General features: G+C 50.3%; 10 protein-coding genes across 10 annotated transcripts; 7 read left to right on the forward strand and 3 right to left on the reverse strand.

Moving 5' to 3' along the window:
- Nucleotides 1-230: 230 nt before the first annotated feature.
- Nucleotides 231-2,101, forward strand: CABS01_03656 (uncharacterized protein; the record flags this gene model as incomplete). Its single annotated transcript, XM_060537029.1, has 5 exons — nucleotides 231-791; nucleotides 848-1,272; nucleotides 1,334-1,627; nucleotides 1,683-1,915; nucleotides 1,986-2,101. The coding sequence occupies 5 exons, from the start codon at nucleotides 231-233 to the stop codon at nucleotides 2,099-2,101; spliced, it is 1,629 nt and encodes a 542-aa protein (XP_060391287.1).
- Nucleotides 2,102-2,732: 631 nt separating this feature from the next.
- Nucleotides 2,733-4,330, forward strand: CABS01_03657 (uncharacterized protein; the record flags this gene model as incomplete). Its single annotated transcript, XM_060537030.1, has 3 exons — nucleotides 2,733-2,775; nucleotides 2,831-3,369; nucleotides 3,428-4,330. The coding sequence occupies 3 exons, from the start codon at nucleotides 2,733-2,735 to the stop codon at nucleotides 4,328-4,330; spliced, it is 1,485 nt and encodes a 494-aa protein (XP_060391288.1).
- Nucleotides 4,331-4,495: 165 nt separating this feature from the next.
- Nucleotides 4,496-6,533, reverse strand: CABS01_03658 (major facilitator superfamily transporter; the record flags this gene model as incomplete). The annotated part of the gene is made up of 7 exons (XM_060537031.1): nucleotides 4,496-5,009; nucleotides 5,076-5,216; nucleotides 5,270-5,625; nucleotides 5,700-5,822; nucleotides 5,874-5,993; nucleotides 6,056-6,151; nucleotides 6,210-6,533. The coding sequence occupies 7 exons, from the start codon at nucleotides 6,531-6,533 to the stop codon at nucleotides 4,496-4,498; spliced, it is 1,674 nt and encodes a 557-aa protein (XP_060391289.1).
- A 904-nt stretch (nucleotides 6,534-7,437) lies between these two features.
- Nucleotides 7,438-9,514, forward strand: CABS01_03659 (amidase; the record flags this gene model as incomplete). The annotated part of the gene is made up of 7 exons (XM_060537032.1): nucleotides 7,438-7,728; nucleotides 7,790-7,912; nucleotides 7,973-8,122; nucleotides 8,196-8,614; nucleotides 8,671-8,794; nucleotides 8,920-9,322; nucleotides 9,399-9,514. 7 exons carry the CDS (start codon nucleotides 7,438-7,440, stop codon nucleotides 9,512-9,514), a joined length of 1,626 nt encoding a protein of 541 aa, XP_060391290.1.
- A 1,092-nt stretch (nucleotides 9,515-10,606) lies between these two features.
- On the forward strand, nucleotides 10,607-12,488 carry CABS01_03660 (flavin containing amine oxidoreductase; the record flags this gene model as incomplete). The annotated part of the gene is made up of 2 exons (XM_060537033.1): nucleotides 10,607-11,359; nucleotides 11,421-12,488. 2 exons carry the CDS (start codon nucleotides 10,607-10,609, stop codon nucleotides 12,486-12,488), a joined length of 1,821 nt encoding a protein of 606 aa, XP_060391291.1.
- Nucleotides 12,489-13,410: 922 nt separating this feature from the next.
- Nucleotides 13,411-13,914, forward strand: CABS01_03661 (uncharacterized protein; the record flags this gene model as incomplete). Its single annotated transcript, XM_060537034.1, has 1 exon — nucleotides 13,411-13,914. One exon carries the CDS (start codon nucleotides 13,411-13,413, stop codon nucleotides 13,912-13,914), a length of 504 nt encoding a protein of 167 aa, XP_060391292.1.
- A 272-nt stretch (nucleotides 13,915-14,186) lies between these two features.
- Nucleotides 14,187-15,536, reverse strand: CABS01_03662 (class II Aldolase and Adducin domain-containing protein; the record flags this gene model as incomplete). The annotated part of the gene is made up of 4 exons (XM_060537035.1): nucleotides 14,187-14,267; nucleotides 14,342-14,858; nucleotides 14,924-15,242; nucleotides 15,482-15,536. 4 exons carry the CDS (start codon nucleotides 15,534-15,536, stop codon nucleotides 14,187-14,189), a joined length of 972 nt encoding a protein of 323 aa, XP_060391293.1.
- A 242-nt stretch (nucleotides 15,537-15,778) lies between these two features.
- CABS01_03663 (uncharacterized protein) lies at nucleotides 15,779-17,204 on the forward strand (the record flags this gene model as incomplete). Its single annotated transcript, XM_060537036.1, has 2 exons — nucleotides 15,779-16,052; nucleotides 16,108-17,204. 2 exons carry the CDS (start codon nucleotides 15,779-15,781, stop codon nucleotides 17,202-17,204), a joined length of 1,371 nt encoding a protein of 456 aa, XP_060391294.1.
- Nucleotides 17,205-17,531: 327 nt separating this feature from the next.
- On the forward strand, nucleotides 17,532-18,158 carry CABS01_03664 (uncharacterized protein; the record flags this gene model as incomplete). Its single annotated transcript, XM_060537037.1, has 1 exon — nucleotides 17,532-18,158. The coding sequence occupies one exon, from the start codon at nucleotides 17,532-17,534 to the stop codon at nucleotides 18,156-18,158; it is 627 nt and encodes a 208-aa protein (XP_060391295.1).
- A 49-nt stretch (nucleotides 18,159-18,207) lies between these two features.
- CABS01_03665 (major facilitator superfamily transporter) lies at nucleotides 18,208-20,247 on the reverse strand (the record flags this gene model as incomplete). Its single annotated transcript, XM_060537038.1, has 6 exons — nucleotides 18,208-18,279; nucleotides 18,332-18,459; nucleotides 18,523-18,587; nucleotides 18,648-18,726; nucleotides 18,780-19,796; nucleotides 19,851-20,247. 6 exons carry the CDS (start codon nucleotides 20,245-20,247, stop codon nucleotides 18,208-18,210), a joined length of 1,758 nt encoding a protein of 585 aa, XP_060391296.1.
- Between the last annotated feature and the right edge of the window lie 648 nt (nucleotides 20,248-20,895).

Consider the following 20,895-nt stretch of genomic DNA (forward strand, 5'->3'; position numbering starts at 1 on the left):
ATAAGTCATTGACCGATACGCATGCGAAGTTGAATAATTTCCAATCTTCAGTCAACGGGGGATGGCCGGGTTCTTGATTATCCCGTCCCCCAGTCCTTGGAGTAGAAATATCGATAAAAACATTATCCCAATTATATCTAACGTCTGATGGTTGTCTCCTCCGGCGCACCCTCTTTTACCATCAACTTCCATCATTTTATCCCAGTCTCTTCTCCAGTGTATCAATAATCATGGGTTCACTTGCACCAGCTTCGTGGGAACTCAAGGCCGATAAGTTGAAGAAGATCCTCGAAGACTCTCTCAATCCAAAATGGCTCTTGGCTCCGGAAGACCTGCCTTCCCCAAGCCAGCTGAATATCTCCAAGTTCATCGACACATGCAAGCTGTTGACCCCACAGGAGCAGGAGATTACAGCCTGTAGCGGCACTGAGCTAGTACGCCGGATGGCTGCTGGCAAGCTTACCGCCGTTGAGACAGTTACAGCGTTTCTGAAGCGCGCTCATGTGGCTCATCAGCTGACCAACTTCGCGACCGAGTTCTTGGTCGATGAAGCGTTAGCTGCTGCTGCAAAGCTCGATGCGAAATTCCAGGAGACTGGAAAGATTGTTGGACCGCTGCATGGTCTGCCGATTTCTATTAAAGAGCATATTGGACTCAAAGGGAAGATTGTGCATTCGGCCTACGTGGCTTGGGCGGACAACATTGCCCAAGAAGACGCTCTAGTTCTTCGGCTGGCTGCGAAAGCGGGTGCTGTCTTCCATGTCCGCACCAATGTCCCACAAAGTTGCATGGTAAGCCATATCGTTCATGATTTCCGAGACAACCGGACTGACTGGTCGTACTACAGCACCTCGACTGCAGCAATCCCATTTACGGCACGACAGTCAACCCTTACAACCGCAATCTCACATCGGGCGGCTCCAGTGGTGGCGAAGGAGCATGCCTCGGACTCCGTGGCTCTGTCTTGGGACTCGGGACTGATATCGGGGGCTCAGTTCGTGGGCCGGCGGCCTTTTGCGGCTGCTATGGTCTTCGAACAACGGCTCTGCGCAATCCATACAAAGGCATTTGTCTGCCGGGCCTAGGCCAAGAGAGCATCAAGTGTATCTTGGGCCCCTTGGCAAACAGCATCTCGGATATTCAGCTCTTTGAAGATGTTGTACTTAACCAAGAGCCTTGGGACGAAGAGACCTCTCTGGTTCCCCTGCCCTGGAAGAAGATGGAGCCATATCAACCAGGCCAATTTACTGTTGGTGTTATTTGGGACGATGGGTAAGTGATTTTGGAATTTGGATGCATGCTTTCGAAGTTTCCACTAACGGTAGCTGTACAGAATGGTTCATCCTCATCCGCCAGTTACCCGTGGCCTCAAGTACGCTGTTGACAAACTTAAGGCAGCTGGGGTGAAGGTCGTAGACTTTGAGCCGTATAAACATAGCGAAGGAGCCGAGATAATCGAGCTTCTCTACTTCCCAGACGCAGCCGAGACACAGAAGGAAGTCCTTGCAGAAGGGGGCGAGCCGGTAGCACCATTAACGGAGTGGGCGTTCCACTACTCAAAGCCGGAGCCGCTCACCATCAGAGAGAATTGGGAACTGAACTTACGGAGAGAAGCTTTCCGTGAAGAGTAAGGGAAATCAAATCCATCTGCTTGGCTCATAGCTGACATCGTTGGCACTCAGGTATCATAAGGTGATGAAAGATCGCGGCGTCGATTTCATTCTTTGCCCTGCCTATGTCGGCGTGGCTGCAAAGTGCGGCACTCCTCAATACTGGCATTACACGACTATCTGGAATATTCTGGACCAACCAAGCATCACTTTCCCGACTGGTCTTCATGTCGACCCCAAGGTTGACGTAGTTGATGCCAATTACAAGCCTCGATCAGCAACAGATGAGAGAGAGTACAAGAAATGTAAGTTTACACCACGTCCCGTGGCTATGGTTTCTCGATTGAGCATATGATATTTAACAAAAAAACTCAGATATTCCCGAAGCGTTTGTCGATGCCCCGATCGCTCTCCAGCTCGCTGGCAAGCACTTCCGGGACGAGGAGACGGTGGCTGCAGCAGATTTGGTGACGAAGATCATACAAAATTGAGGTGAACTTGGCCCTAATTTTGTAATATCTCAATATTTTCAAGCCTTGAAAGCCCCGTTGAATAATTGAATAATCTTGATTCATTACTGGCCGCATGGTTTCTCTCATCAATGGAACATAGGCCCCCACGTAGGCACCTAGATTTGGACCATTGCGGTATAGCTCGCGGGCAGATTTCTGTGCCACACTTCGCGAGGTCGCGATTAAAAATTTGTACTCCACACGGCGGCCGGCTAGCACTCAAAGTCATCATCTAGATTGTTGAACCATTCGCATTGGTGCGAAAGAAGGTGATTTCACCAGAGCAACTGCCTAGAATACTTGCCATACATGCCGCAGACGAACTCAAATGGTGTGCAAGGTTCTAGGTTGTAGATATGTGCAATCAACCCCGCAACGGTATGGTATGTACTCTAAGTAATACGATAAGCCGGCCCACCATAGATGTTAGGACGATGTTCGTGCGGGGCTGTGCACCATTTTTCCTATGATAAGACATGCCGATCCTGCGTATCCCCTTTGATTGGGTCTTTGAAGTAGGCAGCCTTGCTTCGCAGCTGGCATATCTGCTTCGTCACTACCGATTGCTGATTTCAGCGCCTCATTACATGTTTGTTACACGTGCATCAACATGCCCAAAGCCAAATTGCGAACGAAGACCGGGTGCTCGACCTGTGAGTCAATTCGATTCGCCTATTCGACATCAGGAACGTTGCTGATACATAGCAGGCAGGAAGAGAAGAGTGAAATGCGGCGAGGAGAAACCAGTATGCCGCGCCTGCGTTGCTTCAGGACGTGGTTGCACGTGGCCGTCCTCCGACGACATGTACGATAGACGTCACCGATCTCGTCGATCCTTCTCTGATGACAGGACCTTGCCTTCACCGTCTTCCTGCAGCAAAGATTCCATCATCTCTCTGGAATTAAGAGAGCTGCCGGATCTCGAACAGGAGCTGACCCACCACTACTTCAACATATTCCTCTCCGTACTCTTACTCCCCACAGTGAGAGAAAGAGACCTGGAGGGCTATGGATCGCAGGTGATGAGCATGATGCTTCGCTCTGAAAGCGTAAAGTGCGCTGTCCTAGCTGCGTGTGCGTCTAATAAGTACATGCTTCTGAGGTCAAGGAGGTATCATGATGCGGCACTGGGGTACTACTTCCGTGCCGTGGAACTGGTCAATCGTGCTCTTCATGACTTGGGTGCATCCGCCAAGGGGCCTGACGATCCGCTGCTGACCACCGTTGTGTATCTTTACTTATACGATGTAAGTATCCCGTTGTTACTGAGTCTCAAATCCCAACCCGATCTCATTAATTTGAAAGATGTGGGGGCCGCCCGATGAGACTTTAGACGCGAGGAAGCATGTCGACGGCGCTATGAACCTACTCAAGCTTAGATACGAAGACACCTGCTCACCCATGTCAATGTCGAGACCTCTACATCGAATTAATACGGAGAGCGTGCTTTATCAAGCATTCCTGCTTGCTATGCGAAAGCCATTCGCTCCCAACTTTCATGTGGATGAACAATTCCTCGATCGATCCGAACATGTTCTCAACGCAAGGAAACTCATCGACATATTATCCGAAGGTGATAGCCCCGTACTGGGCTTACCACTGCCGCTATATCGTCTCATAACGGACCTCATTGACGTCCTCAACTCACCCAAGCATCCGACTGAAGAGTTTCTGATTCGGATGAGAGAGGAGATGGAAACATGGGAAGGCCTCGTACTGGTAGAAGATGGAGGAGCCAGCTGCCCTTTGTCCATGACGAGCTTTCACAAAGACGCTGTTACTCTTTTCGTTTTGGGCGCTTCGCTGCTCCTAGATTACATCGCAGAGTTTTCACTCGCCAACCACACTTTATGGCCACAGGTCCCAAGAACTACGCAGAACAGCTGGAACCCTTTACATCCAACACGAAGTGCACCAAGATGGCAAGTGCAGCGTGCCTTTGAGATTCTTCGTCGACCAGCCGCCTATGAAACGTGGACGCGGTGCTTCTTGGGGGCTTGGCCGATGTTGATACTTGGTTACTCTGTTACCTCGTCTGAGGATATCTCGTTGATCCGGCGTGTTCTGACGCAAATGGTAGAGCGTATGGGGTATGGAGAAATTCAAAGGATTCTCGATGATCTAGAAGGAGTCTGGACTAAGCGCACCGAGGACATACCTAGAGAGTCTGTGGTGATGAGTGCTATCGAGAGGACTTGTGCGGTGTAATCAAGGGTTGTGGGCAAAAGTCTTTGTGTTCAATTGCCAACATGCAGTGAAAGTGAAAGATGATTAGGAGACAGCAACTAAAGTATATAATGCTGCAGATCTGTTTCCATCCTATGGTACTAATTCAACGAAAATGGACGGCAGGCATCGTATTTGCACCGCATGTCAGTGACTGAGGCCTTTAGCATGCGCTTTGGCAACATGACGCCAGTATCTGTTCGCACTATTCTCTCTGATAGTCCTACCATACTTGGTCATGACGAAGATACTGGCATTCCAGACGAATCCGATCGCGGCAACGATGATGTAGGTATCGCGATATCCCATATGGTTTAGCCAAGGAGTGATTCCATAGTTGATTGCAAACGACATGGTGTTGCGGATGATGACGCATGTGGTGATCATGTCACCGCTAAGCTGCGGATACGACGCGATGGCATATCCGAGTGATCCCGCCACAGCAAGGGCGTTGTTGATGGCGAGGGTGAACTGGGAGACGACGAGACCCATCCAGTGAATGTGGTAGGTCACACCCAGGCCGTATAGGAGCATGCTGAATGGTACCAGAAACATTGATGCGGAGAAGAGCCAGAGGGAGTGTTCCGACTCGGAGATTCCATTGTTGCGTCGGGCGAGGCGGATCGTGAGCAGCCGACCGACCTTGCCGCAGTAATAGCCTCTGCCAGGATGCGTAAGTCAACGATCTCTTCCCTTCCCTTTTGAGGAGTATCTAGGAAACACTTACCCAACCATAGTACCGAGTAAGCCTCCGGCATAAGCCGCTGCTACACCGGCAGTAGAGAAGCCGTACATCGTGGTGTATACAGTACCAGCCGTAGCGTTCTGCACACCCGACCATACCAAATTGTTGGCACCGTACATCAGACTAAGCACAAGTTAGGTATTAGATTCATCTCATGATAGGAAGAAGATTCCCACCCTGCGTAAACGACTGAGGGGTATGTGAAGCCTCTAAGTCCACCAAGTGCAATATCCAACATGCGGTTGGGCCTAGCCTTGTCCTTGATACCGAGCTTCTGGATATAAGTCTTGCGAGGATAGATCATCTGCCCAGTTTCGGTATCAACAGGTTTGGCATTTGTCATGTTTTTCTCGTCCACCTTATCAGACGACTTCTCGTCCGCATCGCTCCCGTTGTGCTGCTCTCGAACTCCGGTTGCATGACCTGTGGATGTGCTGTCTTCGACAGGCCGCGCGGGACGATCATAGTTGGTCTCCTCCATGAAAAGGAAGCAGTAGACGAGAGCAATGCCGTTGAATATAGAACACCACCACTTTAGTAGGCAAGAATTAGCTAGATACGGCAGGGAGGGATAGGGGCTAAAGGCCGTAAGAGAACATGACTTACGAGAGTCCATTTCCAACCCATGCCCACGTTGATGAAGCCCGAAAGCATTGGAGCAAGCTTGCCCGTCATTGAAAGACCCCACCCGTAGAGTGCAAGGTATTTAGGGCGCTGGTGCGCGAACCACTGTTCGATGGTTAGTCAAGCGCATTCTTTGGGGCCTGCTTGGGTTCCTACGATATCTGTGATAGAAATTTCGCACAAAGATTCAACCGGGGCCCCAAAAAGCCCAAGCAGGATGCGATTAGCCAGATATGTGTGTTTCGTGGTGCACATCGGGGCGGTAGCAAGGATGATCTAGAAGCCGACACATTAGGAATGATTCCATCATTGACGCTGGGTTCGCTTGAAGGACTAACAATGTTGGCGATAAGAGACGCCAGATACGCTGGTCGCTTGCCGTACTGCAGCGCAAACGGTTGCCAAATCAGACAACCCCAGCCATAGAACAGGAACTAGAGCAGGAACTACACGTCAGCATGGCTTTAAGATTGCGATATGGACTCTCCTCACCATGATTCCCGTGCCATTGTTGATATCTGAAAGCGACAATCCAGTTGCTTTTCTGATGGGGGTGACGACAGAATAGACAGCACTACTCGGAATCGCTATCATGACGGTGTAAACCAAGACGCAAGATGTCGCAAGCCATTTTCGCTTCTTGGTCCAGTTCAACGGATCCTCGGGATCTTCCGACGGGCGGGGAATTAGAATGATGTCCGCCTCATCGGATCCGGAAGCATGTTTGCTGATGACGGAGCCATCTACGTCGATAAGTCTGGTGGTACCAGGAGGCAGGCCATCGCCATCCGTCTGAGCGGGGGTGTCGTGAGCCATTTGGTTGCTGTCGGGTCAGTCGACCCCAAAGAAACTCGAAAGCTGCGGCTGTGTCGATCTTTCAGAGTTCCCGCACAGAAAAAGCTGGCACAGGAGGTATTTGAACAGAAAATAGCGCTCTTTGCGTATCTGGGAGTGATGTGCGGCTTCAGCTACTTATCAGCGTAACTCGTAGAAACGTTGATGTGGTATGGCGATCCCAAGGAACGGTTCAACCAGACTGGGTGCACACACCCGCCACCCGGGTACGGCTATCAGCTATCTCGGTATGAAGCGAGTTACGGATGGGACTTGTTAGCTAGGCCAGCGTTGGCCAAGGCGTCACTTGGCGGGGAATTTTGATAAGACAACCAGGTTCTCAGTCTCGGACATTGACCTGGGCGTTCCTTAGGAGATGGCTGACAGTCAAGCTACCCAGCATGGTAGATAACGACGCCAGAGAGGGACGCGAACGTAAAGCGCCATGTTTGTAGAGAGCCCTGGATAACGATAGCAGAACATCAACCATAATCCGCCTAAAGATATGTGCTTACATCTCCTCGTTCCTGGGTCGTCAACCGCCCGCATAGAGCGGAGCCCCGAAAAACAAGGGTGCCGGATGTTGCACTGGGATGAAGGATTTAGGCCCACCACTGGACCAAGTTGGCAGTTGACAGCGATAGGCCGAGAGAGCTCAATTTGGCGCTATCTAGGGATGGCAGATAGGGAAGACATTATCGCTTCAGATAGGGTGCATCTTACAACGCGTACACTAGTAGAAGTAGGCAGACGATATTAGTGAAGCCAGCCAGCTATTTTGTGGTATTTTCTTTTTCTGTTTTTGGGGTGTTGCTTTGAAGTGCCGTGCAACGTGACGCAACTTACACAGCATCCCCGACCCCTAACATTCCCAAGCTCGCCCAAAATGGCAATCACCACAATTCCAAAAGGCTGGCGGGAACTCGCACAAGTCTGTATCGACATCCAGACGAAGTCAATTCCCAAGGAGTATGAGTTGGCAAGCGACCAAATACCTCCGAAAGATCGTCAAAATGTGCTTGATATCCCAAATGAGTCTGGAATTTTGACTACGGAGGAAATTCGGATGACTGAGCAGGATGCCTCGAGCTTGTTAGGAAAGTACAAGAGCGGCCAATGGACTGTAAAACAAGTTGTCACCGCTTTTCTGAAGAAAACAACCATGATTCATCAATTGGTATGAAGATATCACATTGTGTAGGGATATTTCTAGCTAACGCATTATTTTCACGTGCTAGACCAACTTTGCTACCGAGATTTTAGCAGAAGATGCCCTTCAGAAGGCCAACGAACTTGATGCGTACTTCCAAAAAACAGGCCAGCTGGTCGGCCCTCTTCATGGCATCCCGATATCAGTCAAGGTAGATTTTGTCCCTCTAGTCCCGCGTCGAGGGGTGTGATTACTGACTCGCTACTGATAGGAACACATCGGCATGGGTGGCCATATCACGCACGCAGGGTTCGTATCAAAGATCAGAAACATCCCGCTCGAAGACGCCCTTTCCATCAAGATTTTGAAGAAGGCAGGAGCAGTCATTCATGTCAGAACGAATCAACCGCAGAGTCTCATGGTAGGTATACTAGTCTTTCCTGTGACAACAAACTTGAGAGGTTGGAAATAAGTTGACATTCTTTGCTTCACAGCATCTGGACTGCAATAATAATATCACCGGGCTAACTAGGAACCCACACAACCTTCTTTGCTCGCCCGGAGGATCATCCGGTGGTGAAGGAGTATCAGTCGGCGCGAAATGCTCAGTGATTGGCGTGGGCACAGATATTGGCGGGAGTATACGCATCCCTGCCGCCTTCAATGGTTGTTATGGACTTCGACCGACGGCTCTGCGTGTGCCAAACCTTGGAAACTTTGGTATCACATCTGGACAAGAGAGTATCCGGGGTGTTGTAGGACCCTTGGGCCAGAGCGTTGATGATCTGGAACTGTTCATGAGTGCTGTTCTTGCAGCTGAACCGTGGGATACTGAGACTATGTTGGTTCCAGTGCCATGGAGACCTGTCAATCCCAGGAAAGAGATCACGGTGGGAATCATGTTGGACGATGGGTATGTCCATTTCCCTGTCTTCTATTGTCTTTGTAACTGACTTGAATGGGTCGAAGTTTCGTCAAACCACATCCGCCGGTCCTACGGGCTCTTCGTTCAGCCGCGGAAAAATTGAAACAGTCAGGTGTGAAAGTGGTAGACTGGGAACCCTTTGACCACCAGCGCGGCTGGGAAATAGTAGTAAGTCGCCATTTCATTTTTCCTTTCCTTTCTCTTTCTTCTTTCTTCTTTACCTGCCTAGACCCTCTTTCTCAGGTATTTGTAGAATAGGTTCTGCAAGGTTCATCTCGACTAACCAGAATCAGTCCTCGTTGTATTTTCCCCAAGGGCCAAAGCCGTACCTCGACACATTTGCCGAAAGTGGCGAGCCGGTCCTCCCACTTACCGAGCATGCTTTCAGATTCTCAAAAGCCGAGCCACTTACAGTCGCAGAGAACTGGAACCTCAACTATAGAAGAGAGGCATATCGACGAGACTATCATGCTCTGATGAAGCACAGAGGCGTCGATGTCATACTTTGTCCTGCATACGTTGGTGCGGGTGTGTTGCAAGGCGGCGCCGAGTACTGGAATTACACGGCCATTTGGAACGTGCTAGACCAACCAGCAGCCATCTTGCCGAGCGGACTGAAGGTTGACAAAGCCATTGACAAGCCCGAAGAAGATTACACGCCTCGGAATGACTATGATGCTAAAGAATGGAAGGCCTGTAAGTCACCGCCCCTAGCTCACTCAAACTCCTTCAGTTGTCGCGTCCCATGTGCTGACGGTGTGACGTTATTTAGATGATGCCGACCTTTTCCACGACATGCCAATTTGTTTACAGCTTGTCGGAAAACACTTCCAAGATGAAGAAGTGCTACAGGCAACTAAGCTGGTTGATCGCATCTTGAAGGAATAGATTTTCGCTCTTATCTAGACTAGACGCAAGGAGTTGTCGAGGCATCGGCGCATAAATGAGTAGACTTAGATGCTAAACTTTCCACTTGATCAAGGGGCTTGGATAGATAGACTTCAATATTCCACAATCAACACATGCCCTCTTAGTTTCTTGGTACTTGTGTGTACATAAAAGGCGGTTACGTTGTATGTTTCGAGGTAGCGGGCGACTGAGGTAAAGAACTTCAATCAAAGCCGTCTAGGGGAGCGCGAGAATTGTGTTGAGTTGCGTCGCTCATGGCATCAGAATTTTTGGGCCACATCCGTCGGCCTTACAAACCGTTCTGTTTCCATGAACGTTGACACTGAAAGGCCAATGGCAACACTCCCACCTCACTGTAGCCGACATATCAACCACATGGCTTGGACTCTAGGAGGTAAGAACCGGCCAAGATAGACTAGAGTTCGGTGACTTAGTATCGTTAGAGTGCCTCTTGATTGTCTAACTCTCTTGAATGCCGGGCTGTTTCGGTGCCGCACTCCGTAAATATGTAAGGGCAAGGTATTACGCAGTACCTAGATAACGACGCCCGCGGGCAACCGGCTATGATATCCGATCAGGAGAAATTTCCCCGCCGGAATAGAGACACCGTAGCACCCGTAACCTTGCTCATGTCCCCTTGTGGGGTTTGGCTGAACTGGTGGACGTATTATTGGGGGAGGGGCCGAGGGTCGCCGTGTTGATAGGGCAGTCCTAGGCTGCAACAGATCATTGTGATCAAGCCCTGGCCAACTGAGCGATCGCAACTGAGCGGGGTCTGCGATCGCTGTCGGATGCCTAATCCAGACGCCAACGGAATGGGACAGCCCATGAGTTGAATCAACGCCCGGTATCGCGACCATCATATCACTTTCGCATCTTCTTCTGAAAGGTTGATACTAGTCTCTTGTCTTAGAACACTTTCCTGTTGAAAACGATAATTTTGAAGCCACCAAAAGACGACATAGACCATCGCCAGCGCCTTTCGGGACGGTGATCAATCTTTGTAGAGCAAGTCCAACTCACCCTAGCTGGACCATACGCAAGCAACGTGTCTCTTCCTAGGCAATCAATATGACCAAACTCATCGAAACCATCGAACTCTCGAACACGTCTGCGGCGTACTACGCCCCTGCCACAATCACTCGTGCTGGTTCCCTGGTGCACGTATCAGGCTTGCCCGGCAACACCAAAGATGGCAAGGTGCCGTCAGACTACGACTCCCAAATTCACCTCGCGCTGCTCAACCTACGCAAAGTCATCATAGCTGCCGGATCGACGGTATCCAACATTGCGAGTTTGACCCTCTACATTGTGGACTACGATGCCTCTAACCGCCAACATGCTCGCTACGTCCAGCGGTTCCTGGGAACGCACCGCCCCGCAATGACACTCGTTCCCGTACAAAAATTGGCGGTGCCGGGCTGGCTGATCGAGATCAACGCCGTGGTCGTCCGACCAGAAACACCCTCAGTTCCTCGAAGCCTTCCATCGGTGCAGGAGAGTGTCGATGTTGTCATTATCGGTGCGGGATTGGCGGGTCTTTCTGCTGCTCATGAGGTCCGACGGGCTGGGCTAAGCTGCGTTGTGTTGGAGGCCCGAGATCGTGTGGGCGGCAAGACGTGGAGTCAACCGATGGAGGATGGCAGAGACAACGGCGTGTTCGACCTCGGCGCGGCGTGGATCAATGATACGAATCAAAGCAGGATGCATGAACTTGCGAAGAAATATGGCGCTGAGTTGATCGAGCAGAACACCAACGGTAACTGCGTTCTTCAAGATTTCGATGGCAAATGCAGCCCTTTCCCGTACGGGGAGCTGCCCAAGGTCGGTTTCGAAAACACCCCGTCAGATATGAGCATTTCTCACATGTTGGTCATGGATATAGTTCAGTGAATCGACGCGCGATCATCTAGCTCAGATCAGGGACATGGCAGAAGCAGACTGCCAAGCCCTCGACGTTTTCAGACCACGGGACACATCTCTCGACTCTCTCACATTCGAGGCTTATCTCAAATCTCGAGGTGCCGATAATGTTGCTTTAGCCACAGCCACAGTCTGGACACGGGCCATGTTGGGCCAAGAGCCAAAGGACATCTCCGCACTGTACTTCCTGAACTATTGCAAGTCGGGCGGTGGACTGCTGCAGATGCGATCGGATAGAAAAGATGGAGGACAGTATCTCCGGGTCCGCCAAGGCACGCAGCTCTTCTCTAAAGGGCTGGCTTCGTCATTGCCTGAAGGAATCGTCTGTCTCTCTAGCCCCGTTCAGGCTGTTGTACAGAACGAGAATCGCTCAGTTGAAGTCGAGGCCGGCGGTAAGGTCTACTCAGCGCAAAAGGTCATTACGACTGTACCTGGTCCCGTCCTCAAGTCGATTTCATTTCAGCCAGCGCTACCCCATACGAAGCTGGCCTGGATCGAGTCACAAACATACGGATACTACACGAAAGCTATGATGGAGTTCAGCACCCCGTTCTGGGTCGAGAAGGGATATTGCGGCTTGGCTCAATCTTTCGTCGGCCCTGCTTCTGTAATTCGTGACACGAGCAGTCCGGCAGACAAGAAGTTCGTACTGACGTGCTTCATGGCCGGCGAGCCTGGCAAGGCATGGGCGGCAACGACAACTACCGAGCGAGAGAGCAGCCTACTAGAGCAACTGAGCCAATTATATGGCGTTGAGAATATTTGTCAGCTCTTCAAGCAGATGGTATTCTACGAATGGGTCACCGATGAGTTTTCGGGATTGGGATGCCCTTGCACGTCACTCACTCCTGGAGTTCTTGACACGCTCGGTGGAGATGGGCTTCGGGAGCCGTATCGTGATATCCATTTCGCGGGAACAGAAACCGCAGGTGAATGGAAGGGATACATGGAGGGCGCTGTAAGAAGTGGAGAGCGGGCGGCTGTGGAGGTTGTGAAAAGCCTTCAAGGCGGTCTGATATCACGCCTCTAGTTTCCTCACGTTTCTCTTGGTTAATAAGCTCGATGATATTACACGAACCTGAAGATGTCTTTGAGCGCTGTGCCCATACAAAACATCTGACTTGGCTACTGAAATAGAAGTGAACATTATCTCCATTGAAGTTATAATCCGAGATAGCGTGTTCTACTACCAGTCCATATTACCATTGCTGCACGCTGACTTATAAGAAGCGTGGTATCAGCCCCGAATGCTGGGATCTGGCACAAAAGACCACCACCAACAGCTCATGGCGTTCAATGTAGCGGCGTCGGGCCTCTGCATTGTCGCCGTTCTAGAAGACCATGCCGCTCAGACAAGGGACGAGAGCGCTGTCGCGCGGTGCCGGCCTCTGTGCATCAGCCTGGTGTTTCGCCCACCGGCATGGCATACAAGCTTCATCCATTCACCATTGGCCGATCTTTTCACTGGTCCAGTGAATTAAAGTTTCCCCTTCCGAAGCATTGGTACGGTGGTGTTTGTCGCAATAGCCAAGCAGCTACAGATAATGCCTGGCTTTTGTTGATGGGTGCTCGGTAACCTCGGTTTGTGGGGGAACTACAGGGTATTAATTGGAAAAGCTGCTACTGTAAATCAATCCAGTGCGATGGACTCGGGATTCTGGGTAGGCTAGATTTGACACGTTAGATGTATCATGCCTCTTTTGACTTCGACCAACGGCCTTGGAGGTTGCGAGTTTGACATTGGATGTTGCGCTTATCGATGGGATTTTCTTTCACATAAATGTGGTCAGCAGTTCAAATACTCAGCTTGTACGACGCATCTCAGGTCATCGATGAGAGCGGCCTTGTTCACTCCCAGTCCTTAGCTAAACTTGATTTGTAGACTTCTCTTTCGAGGCAACTTGATTTATTGCAGGGAGACACTGGCATCGGCAGCGACCTACTCAATCAAAATGCTTACCACCTCATTCCAGTTGACTCATGTCACACCGATTCCCGACTACATGACCAGCGAGGAGGTCCTCTCTCACCTTCACAATGCGGAAGTCCATATCAAGAGCGACCCCAATTTGACACACTGGACGCCCCGCACGCCCAAGGTGCCCCCCACTGTTCCCGACGATGTTGATTCCATAGCGGTCACTGAGTGCTACACCATCACGGATACGGTGCCTACCAACCTCCCAAAGGCCCTGCCCAAAGGCATGCTCGAGAAGAAGAGTGTCAGCGAGTACGAGTTTACCTTCACCCCGGATGGAAGTTTCGTCAAAATTCACTGCCCCATGAGCGTCCTTTTGGAAACGCGGTGGCGTGTTCGCAAGGGGAGCGACGGAAGTCTGGAGTTAGAAGAGGTTGTGGACGCTCACTGCTCCCGTTTCCTCGTGGGCGTTGTAAAAGGCGAATTAGAGAAGAACTGGGTGGAGGTCCACCGGAAGATATTGACAGGGAAAGCATGAGTAGTAGGATCCGGACAGGGAGCTTCAGGATGTCAAAAAACAAAGAAGTCATTCGCTTTTACCAGGAGAAAATACGGCATCCAATGCAAGCCTGCGTATCACCTGGAGATGAACTTTGCTTTATATTCTTCGGAAAACACAATGTCAATAGTCATACGCCGTCTCAAATCAAAATAGGTGCACCACCAATCAAAAGTTTCCAAGGCTGGCTGGAAACAGTTTAATTGAGCACACGCGAAACTCGAGAGGCACTAAAGACTCGGACATGACCTTTACTCTCCTTTACAAAGCTCTCCACGCGACCTCCAGATTTCATACTCGAAGTCGGGTTGAAACTCCGTGTATAATGTCTCCTATGCGTTTAATCGGAGTTAGCCTTCAGCCATTCTCGTCGAGTTTGAGCACCACATAAGCTTCTTTGACGTACTGGATCAGCATTAACTTTGGCTGTGAACTCGGCCTCCTTTTCCCCAATGATATTCTTGGGGAGACCTGTGCTTTCCACCATAATCTGAACCTCGCATGACTTTTCCATCAACGTGAAAAGATACGCTGCCTCATCAACCGTGCCTCCAGTCGTCAACAGGCCATGATTCTGAAGGACAATGACGCGGCCCTTTTCACCCAGAGACTCCGCGATCTTTTGGCTTTCGTCTGCTTCCAAAACAACACCACCAAAAGACCTGTACACCGCCTGAATTCCCCAAAAGTTGCAAGTGTCTTGACTGATAATGTCAAGTGGTTTTCCGAACGTTGACCAGGCTTTCCCGGCTGGCGAATGTGTATGACAGGCCGCATGGATGTCAGGGCGAGCTTTGTGAATGGCGCTGTGGATCATGAAGCCTGCTGCGTTAACAGCTGCCCTGTTGCCGCCGATGACTTGGCCTTCATCGTCAATCTGAACCATATCACTAGCTTTGAGCATACCAAAGTGTTTCCCAAGCCTGAATCGGTGTTAGAAGCAAAGATTTCGAGAAATTGACGATTTCTTAGGGACATGGACTCTCACGGGTTGATCCAGAAAGTATTCGGGTCTACCGGGTCGCGAACGCTGATATGCCCACTAGTTCCTTCGGTAAATCCTTTACGCGCAAATACTCTGAAAGCGCCAGCCATGTGCTCAAGCTGCCAGTGTCTCTTCTTGTACGGGTCTGCGATTTTCGGGATGCCAGGAAACTCGTAGCCGCCTGTCGATAGGGCCGTCACTCCCGATTTTTCCACAGGCTTTTCGACCACTAGCGGTGTTGCTAGAGTTTCTGATGATTTTGTGATAATTTGGCTAGGTGCAGCTGTCATGGTGGTAGTTGTCGACATGGTCGTGGTGAAGCCTGTGCTTGGAACACAGAATACTCGTTCTCGCACTTGACTGCAGCGGTGAACTAGACGCGATTTCGCGTATCTTACAATGGAATACGGTCAGCTCATTTACGACGCTTCTTATCCAGCAGATGATGTCTTGATCGGAGCTATCTTTACGAAAATGAACATTGCCCTAATTCCAAGCACAACCTGACGTCCTTGACGATCGACCTGATCATGTTGCATTGGGTAATCAACTGCGACTAACTGCTAGCTTCGCTGTGGCCTTCCATCGCGGGATCTACTCCTACCTGCCTTATCATTGTCTCCACTCCAATCGGCGCCCGCTTGACGAAGAGTGATAAGCTTATCCGTATCTCTTCCGGGATTATCTCCGGGGCCCCGTGTTTATCTCCAAAACCAGGGCCTTCCGGGAAAGCAACAGATCACAAGGTCGGTCGGATGGGGTCCAGTCACCCGCTGCTCTCGCTCCCAGCTTCCTGTTTCACACATGCGTAGGAGAAACCAGCAACTCGATCTCTGTCTGGCAACCTCGACTTGACCGATGTCTTCTCCGAGGTCTGCGACGTATCTTGCCCGAAGACGGACCAAGACTTTCACTGGTTGCTGGACATGCCGCTCAAGAAAAGTCAAGTGCGACGAGGGCAAACCACACTGTTCTCCGTGCAAAGTACGGGGACTTGACTGCCAAGGTTATGGTGTTCGGCTTCAATGGCTGCACCCTGAGACTACGGTCCCATCAGATTCGAACTTGTCTGATAGCGAACTGGCCAACGATGCATCAGCCTCCAGATCTCGAAGGCGACAAGTTCCAGTTTGTAGGCTTTCCGATCACCATAAACACTCTTCTACGTAGTACTGAGAATTATGTAGCATCCACTCAACAAGTTCTGACATGGAGTCAAGTCGAGGGGATCCTTAAACTCATTGACTCTGTGGAACCATCGTCAGCAACCAGCTTAAGCGATGACGTGGGTATTCACGTAGAGAATTTCGGAGTGTTTGATGCAGGAAAACCATCGACTATCGATTCTCGGAACCCTGCCGGCACTTTCCTTCTGCAAGATATTTTCACGACAACCGAGACTTGCGATGAAGATTCTGAACGAATGTTGGGTACTGACTTGGCTCTTTACACTTCCTCTCCAAGTGTGCCAAGTCCTGAGAGACAGCAGTTATTGCCATCGCCTTCATACTCCGAAGCTGAAGTAGCTTGGGAGTTGTGCAATCTGCATGTGCAAGGGCCTTCGGAGACGGAGGTAGATAGTCTATGCCCAGGCTTTGCCGAAGACCATTCAGACAACCTTCAAGACGAGGGAGCCGCTGACAGAGTCTCGTCTTCTTCATCAAGACATCAGCGTTGGCCCGGGATAAGCGTCTCCACGGAACTTCCAAGGCCACCGATGGCAGTCATCTCTGAGAGGGAGCGATTTCTCATGCATCACTACATGCATAGAGTCGTCAACATATTTTGTGTCATCGACAATACAAAGAGTCCTTGGAAGACGATACATCTGCCTCGAGCTATTCAGGGTGCCGGTGAGCTGAGTGTGATGGGCGCAACATCTAGGATCCGCAATGCCCTGCGAAACGCGCTGCTCTCTATAAGTGCCTACTACCTCTCAAACGTTCAGGTATCAGAAAATAGCCTGGAAGTGAAGTTGAAGTGGGTGGAGGCAGCCACTCTCTATTGTTATAACGCCATTGGATTACTCAAACAAGCGGTAGAAGTTGACCTCCACGCGCCAGAAAGACCGAAGTATAAGGAGTTTCTAGCAACAATGTTGTCAATGATAACAATAAACGTAAGCTATAATTTCGTTCCGTTGTCTCGGGGCAAGCATACAAGAGCATCGCACCACCTCTGCATGGGGATTGAAGCTTATGATCACCTATCGGTACACGTCATATCCCCTGTATTCTCTTTAGACCTTGCTCAAAATCGATCAAGTCTCTCTGTATCTCACTGACACCTAGGCTAGGTCATGTCAGGAGACACAAGCACTTGTGGTGTTCATCTAGACGGCGCTCAACAGTTGATCATCCACATGGGGAAGGGAAAGCCTAGGCTGTCTTCAAAGTCTCGAGCTCTGCATAGGATCTACTATTACCTTCGAGTTATTTACGAAAGTACCGCTCCCCTACGAAGTCCCACATGTCGCTTTTCGCCATCTTCCGGAGAAGGTGTTCTTCATATGCTCCATTCTCCAGGCCAACAAGTCTCCACCAGTACTTTCCCTTTCCCAGACGAGGATGCAATATCTTCGTGCTCTGAGCCTGTACAGGCAGCAAGCAAGATGGCATCATATGAATGTATCTATGGAATCCCACAGAGCTTACTCGTTTTGCTTCAAAGAACCATTGATCTGATTGATAGGGTCGATGCGGCGAGGAAGAATCATAGCATCACATCGATGCCAAAAGATTTGGACAGAACGTGCGATGATATTGAAAGAGATATCTTCGACTGGCCACTCGACTTGGAACTCACTCGGTATCGAGATGCCGACATTGACACGAGCTTTGAGATCATCTATCACCAAACACATTCATTTCATAACGCTCTCATTATTTACTTCTCCCAGAATGTCAGACTACTCAGCCATAGGTATCTCCGCCAGTATGTGACGGAGGTTCTCCATGACATTGAAACAATCGAGGACATCAAGGCCGAGAGCAAGCTACTTGCTGCACCCCTCTTCTGGCCGGCTTTCATGGCGGCAACGGAAGCTCATGATCAGCGTCTCCAAGACCGCTTCCGCCAATGGTATACTAAAGTTTCGGTTTACGGCATCAAGGCGGTGAGAACAGGAACTCAAGTTGTGTATGAAGCGTGGAAACGGGGGCCCTCGTCTGATGGTCGTGTGACGAGCCAATGGCGTACCGTAGTGGAGGAAACAGGGATGACTTTGATGCTGACATGATCCCTGGAACATCGAAGGACAACTTCTGACTCCCAGAGGCTGATATGACCTAGTGCTTGAAGCGAATATCCTTACGGTTACTGCCCTCATCTTTCGTCGTCTCGAGGTAGTGAATCCTCTCCTGGAGGCCACCGTTAGCAATGGACCTTACAGGGGACTGTTAGGAAGCTTACCTCTTCCGTCATTGCATTCCATTCTTTTTCTCTTTTATTGTTACACCACATATAGAATGCCTTAGCGATTAGATAAACGCAGATGTTCATGCAGCATATTCCGATCAAAACCCGGTTGCCACGTCGGTCTTCATTATTGCAGATCTTGTCAGCCTTCCACGACAGGTATGAAGCTATGCCACGGCACTCACATTCTGGTCTGTCGTCTTCCCGGTAAATATTCGAGTAGATGACGCGAGCAAGCTGAACCATCATGCTGGCAACGTAGACCCATTAGCTAAACATTCGTAACTAGCAGAATTTGGTGCTGACTTACTTATACAAAGCCGCGGAAACGGCTCTGGTACGAACAGAGTGAGAATTTCGAGACGCCCAAGAGACGTGCATGGCATGGGCTAGTAACGTCAGATCAAGTCACTTCTTGGTTCTCAACAGAACCGAGACTTACGCGATGGATAGGACAGGAGAACAGTGACAACAGCGTACTGGGCCCAGGGACTAGCATCTGTCGGGAGGACGGCCATAGCTATGAGATTAGGAAGGTACCACAGCTGCGTGAAGGCACCAAACAATGCTCTCGTGTCCCATATCTCGGATAGATATGTCATGATCAACATGAAAATAGCTCCCAAGAACTGAGGCGGGATACTCAGCAAATTAGTATCGTTTGTGTTGAATCCAAGGTTGCGGAGAGTCAGTGTGAGATATTGGTCGGGAGGGCCGGCTGGAATTTCCCAGAGAAGCCCAAAGATGTAGATGGGCCAAAGCTCCCAGTCAGCAAGAGATTTGAGAAGCAGCTTGGGGGTGATTGCCTGCCGATTGTGCATATCGCATTTCGAGGGGTCGTCACGAAGGATTCGATTGACCAGGATCTTCTCTTCCTGTTCGTTGAACCATCCATTGGGTCGCCACCAAGCCTTTGTCTGCGTTGGTGAAGCCGCCATTGCGAACCAGGACCAGACACTGATTGACAGTGTAATGATCCCTTCAATCAGGAAGAGCCATCTCCAGCCCTCGTAGCCGTTGATCCCATCCATGCGAAGGACACCAAGCGCTAATAGGGGTGCGACGATATCTGTGATTCGACGAACTGTCCAGAACATGGCAAGTCGAAAGGGGAGCTCGGTCGACTTGAAGAAGTACGTCAAGTACAAGACCACGTCGGGAATGAACCCGCCCTGAAGGACGCCCAGGAGTGCACGACACACAAGGAAGGAGGTTCGACCACTAAGCCAGAATTGACATCCCGACACCAGACTCCAGGAACACATGATGAATGGAATCCAGCGGTCCGGGCCGAGCTTTTTGCTGACCATCTGGGACGGCAACTCTGCGCAGAGGAAAGATATTTGGAAGACTGTATTGCCGAGGTTGTAGTCGTTGGTGTTCATGCCAAGGTTCTCGAGGAAAGAGGCCGAGTTTGCTTGACTTAGATTGCCTCGAGGCAGGTCGAGAGCGAAGAAGGCTGTGGTAACGTTAGATCTAAGCATTGGAGTTCATACACCATGTAAACACGTACCGAGACACGCCCATAGTGTGACGCGCCAATCCATCTTTGTTATCAGGGGCAGCTCCTCGCCCCAGCTCCATCGGAATGCCGGATCAAAACGATGCAGATTCTCATACTTTGGATGTGGCTGGAAGAACTTCGCAGTGGAAGGGTGGTCGTAGACAGATGGCTGTGTCGCTATCGCACTGGGATCATACCCATTCTTCTTCTTGAAGAAGGACAGAATGGGAATGATGGGAGCATCCTGCTGGCGAAGGTCTGCTTGCTCGCGGAGGATGCGATTCTTCGTTTGCTCGATCTCCTCGTCTGTCGCCTCCAGATTGATCGTGTCGTTGTCTTTCTTACTCTCGGGCTCTGAGGCCGAGGCCGAGGCCGAGGATTGCTCGACGATTTGCTTCTCGGACATTCTTAGGTGCACACATAGGCTTCTCGAAAGAGGTGATATCTCGTGCAATCTCAGCTCGTGCGAAGAATCCTCTTTTCGAAATCGGAATCAAGGGGGCTGAGGACAAGGATATTTGAGGATAGACATGTCCAGATTGACGATAGTGAACACGACTATGTAGTCATTGGCGTGACACTGTTGGCGTAATATTCGTGCCTCACGCGCCTGGATATTCCATCCGTAGTTGACAGATACTTTGCGCGATATTCGATCCCTTCTACCCGGTCATTTGGCAACAATGACGAAAAACGGGGGCAAGACATTGCCAAGTATGCTCAACACTGATAGCTCGACACTTCATGGCGAGACGCCGATGATGTTTCCGTAGACATCACTGCAATTCCCAGCCAAATCCATTTCACAGCTGATTCCCTCAAAATTGTGTTCTTGGTAGTGCTTGGCCGTGGCAGTGTTCGCTCCTTGTCGACAGCGAATGAACTATTCGAACCCCGAGGATGGCTACGAGAAGAAGCGACAAAAGAGCAATTGGGAGGGATACTAGGATGATGATGCGATTTACCAAGAGAAAGACGTGCTTTTTTCTGCGATAAGTCTGCAATGACAAGACTACAGGCAGTATTTAGCGGTTGCTTGGTAGTCTTGGTACTG

This window comes from Colletotrichum abscissum (genome assembly GCF_030869225.1).
Source record: "Colletotrichum abscissum strain IMI 504890 chromosome Unknown Scaffold_7.1, whole genome shotgun sequence".
Lineage (NCBI taxonomy): Eukaryota > Fungi > Ascomycota > Sordariomycetes > Glomerellales > Glomerellaceae > Colletotrichum > Colletotrichum abscissum.